At 37.9% G+C, this 3,540-nt stretch overlaps 1 protein-coding gene across 1 annotated transcript; it reads left to right on the top strand.

The window, feature by feature from the left end:
• Nucleotides 1-1,682: 1,682 nt before the first annotated feature.
• On the top strand, nt 1,683-2,534 carry LOC105567900 (putative uncharacterized protein DDB_G0271606; the record flags this gene model as incomplete). Its single annotated transcript, XM_012023158.1, has 2 exons — nt 1,683-1,829; nt 2,223-2,534. Coding segments are annotated over exons 1-2 (439 nt in total), but the record flags the coding sequence as incomplete, so codon positions are not given.
• Nucleotides 2,535-3,540: the final 1,006 nt, after the last annotated feature.

Here is a 3,540-nt window from a genome sequence, read left to right as displayed (position 1 = left end):
GCGTTGTCGCATGACAAAGCAACAATATTTTGGAAAGGTATTTGGAGCTTACACATTTCACGTTCAAATGCGGTAAATAATTTTTCCGCACTGCAATCTGTCGCATCAAGATCAATTAATTTTACTAATTGCGAGTGAACTTGTAATGTCTCGAGATTAATATATCGAACATAAAACGTCATCCATTTATCATTTGTAATATCTGACGTTTCATCAACAAAAAGAGAAAATTTTGTATTTTGAATATTTTGTACCACACGATCCGTTTCAACTGGGGCCAAAACATTCGAAATTATATTACTACATTTAGTTCGACCCATGCTCATGCTTTGCAAAACGTCAGGATCTTTCCCTACGTCTTTAAAAAAATCGAGTAACATTTGTGCAGTTCGGTGTGAAATATTTTTGTCAGCCACTAAAGCAGCGTATCGAATCTCTGCTGATTTTTTCCGGTTTAGAAACTTGTCTTTTTGCACGTTTAATTCTTTATTCGAATAGCTCGTTTCTATTTCACATTTTTCGTATTTATTTTTATGTTCTTTTGATTCTGCATGACGATATATTTGCGATAAACCACCAGCAATAGTTTTATCGCAAACCGAACAAGAAAATGAATGAGCATCATTTTGCACTTTGCATAGCCATGGCTTAAATTGCTCGATCTCTAACCATTGTGGCTGAAATACTTTTGGACGTAATGGCTTTGTTTTAGAAACTACGTTATCATTATCAGGTGATGATGTATTTTCTCGAATATTTTTTTTATGATGCGTGGATTCCGCATGTCTTACTATATTTGATAACGGGCCGCACGAAAAATTTTTAGTGCATATGGTACAGTGAAAAAGGCTATCATCTAAAGGTACTTTTTGTATCCATGATTTACATCGCTCATCGCTAAGCCAAGCTTCTAAAAAGCTTCGCTTTACTTTTTTCTTTAATGTAGCAGGCGTTTCCATGTCAAGGTGGAAATATAGCAGAACAAAGAATGACTGTGATAAACAGAAGTAATCGACTATAGCGACTATTAGTTACAATTAAGAAAAATGTGAAACAGTAGAATATTTATCTAATTCTATTATCCCAGAATATATTATAAAATAGCATCACCTGATGTTCACGGAACGAGGATTCCTCTAATGATCGAGAGCACTATTCAAGTTACACACTTATTCGCGAGTCACAAGATTATAAGATATGTAACTAACGCACTTGTTTAGTAACGCAATAAGTATGCTAAGGATCGCGAAGACACGAAGAGAGATCTGAGATCTGAGTGTCTACTAATCTAACCACAAAGGATATAACAAACGACATAATCGACTTGCATTTGTTTGACGGCACTATCGTATCTACTCCGTGTTCAAGGGGAGAATATATTTCTAAGGTGCGATACAGTTTTGTTGTTCCTTTTTCTCATCTCATTCTTTATTTTATTTTATTTTTACTTGTTAATACATTCTAACAGAATACACGGTTATCTTTGAACCTAATGTGATAAATAAGAAGACATCGGTTTTACACAAGACCCTACGAACGCCGTCGCCGTCCCTGCCAACATTCGCGTTCGCGGTGCCAATGTGCAACCAGAGATGCAAACTTTGGGGCCGAGTACCATCGAGGTGTTACACTCGGTGATCGCGCACACAAGCGCAACCATGTCCGTGTGCTGCGCAGAGCACTTTGCTCTGCAGGACACGGCATGGTTGCGCTTGTGTACGTGAGCACCGAGTGTAACACTTCGATGGTGCTCGACCCCACAGTTTGCACCTCTGTGTGCAACTTCATTTGTTTCATCGCAGAGAAGCAGCAAACACGCAAAATGCCACGTAAGTATTATATAGGTTATAAACATATTTGATATTTATAACGGTCTGCGTATAACAAAATCTGCGATTTGGAAACTATTTAAGTGACATCCCAGTGAGAAATGATCCGTTGATCGACGTCGAAATGATGTCGAGTCGACATCAATTCGACGGTGTCGATGTCGAGTCGACGTCAATTCGACGGTGTCGATGTCGATTCGACGTCGTTTCGACGTCGATCGACGAATCATTCCTCACTGGGATTCTCCGGTAAAATGATTACAAAATAATAGATTCGGTTCGGTTTCCACTGACAATCTACTGCCAGATTTTGTTGGCGCAATGTTAACCTATCGCATGTCTAGTGCAAAATAGTTACATTTTATATATTATAATTTTTCTTTTTCTTTGCAGAATCATCAAACAACGGTGATGTGCCAACGCTGCAACGGGTGTTGCAGCAGTTGCAGCAGCAACAAACTTTGATAGAGGAGTTGCAGCGACGGCTGCAAGAGCGCGAGCAGGTGCGGGAGCAACCGTTTCAGCAGCCTCTCCAGGAGGCCGAAGACCAGCCGGAGGCGCAACAGCAGCAGCAGCAAGAGGGCCAGGAAGCCCGCCAGCAGCATGAGCAGCCGCTGGCGCAGCAGCAACAGGAGGCCGAGGAGCAGCCGCAGCCGCAGCAGGAGGCTGAGGAGCAGCCGCAGCAGCAGAAGCCAAAGCGAATGAGTACGTAATTTATAAATTAACAATTCGATTATATTTATGTATATTACAGCGGAGTGAAAATGCAAAAATTGCGGCGTATAATTGCATCGATTTTGTAAATGCAGAAAAGCTTGCGTACTTTTCTAATTTATGCAAAGTCACAACTTGTCCATACTACCGCTATTTAATTAACACAATTTTTACACTTTCACTCCTCCCTAATCTATAATAATATATAATATTAAATTTTATAATTATTATTTAGAGTATTTTTATACTATTTTATTTATTTTTTATATTTTGTATATATTTGCAGTATTTTAATACCATTTATGTATTTGTTTGTTTCAGGAATTCGACGTGGAACAGGGCGCGGTAAAAAACGAGGACGCTGGTACGCCCAACGGGGCCGCGTCAGGGGTGGCCCACGAAAATATCCAAATACAATAATAAATCAGTATTATGCGTAATACTATTTATTATTATAAGATGCGTAATATTATAAGATAAAAACATATAATAAATATTCATATGTAAATGGAATAAAAATATAAATATTAAAAACTTCAAGTTTTATTGACCGTATCCGCGATCCTTAACATACTTATTGCGTTACTAAACAAGTTAAATATCTTATAATCTTGTGAGTCGCGAATAAATGTGTAACTTGAATAGTACTCTTGATCATTAGAGGAATCCTCGTTCCGTGAACATCAGGTGATGCTATTTTATAATATATTCTGGGATAATAGAATTACATAAATATTGTACCGTTTCACATTTTTCTTAATTGTAACTAATAGTCGCTATAGTCGATTACTTCTGTTTATCACAGTCATTAAATATTCTTTGTTCTGCTATATTTCCACCTTGACATATCATACTTGTCACAAAGACGAGTGTCTAAAAGATATATAATATTATTTTCTAGTGGACTAGGCCTACAGGGGAAACCACAAAAAAAACGCGTCAACAATAGTACCTCTTGGGTGACGTGGAAATCTATTGTCGCAATTGTAATTACATG

This window comes from Vollenhovia emeryi, unplaced genomic scaffold, assembly GCF_000949405.1.
Source record: "Vollenhovia emeryi isolate VEMERY1.0 unplaced genomic scaffold, V.emery_V1.0 DF942704.1, whole genome shotgun sequence".
In the NCBI taxonomy this organism is placed as follows: Eukaryota; Metazoa; Arthropoda; class Insecta; order Hymenoptera; family Formicidae; genus Vollenhovia; species Vollenhovia emeryi.
Note: the sequence above shows the minus strand (reverse complement) of the source record. Positions and strands in the feature narration are given on the sequence as shown.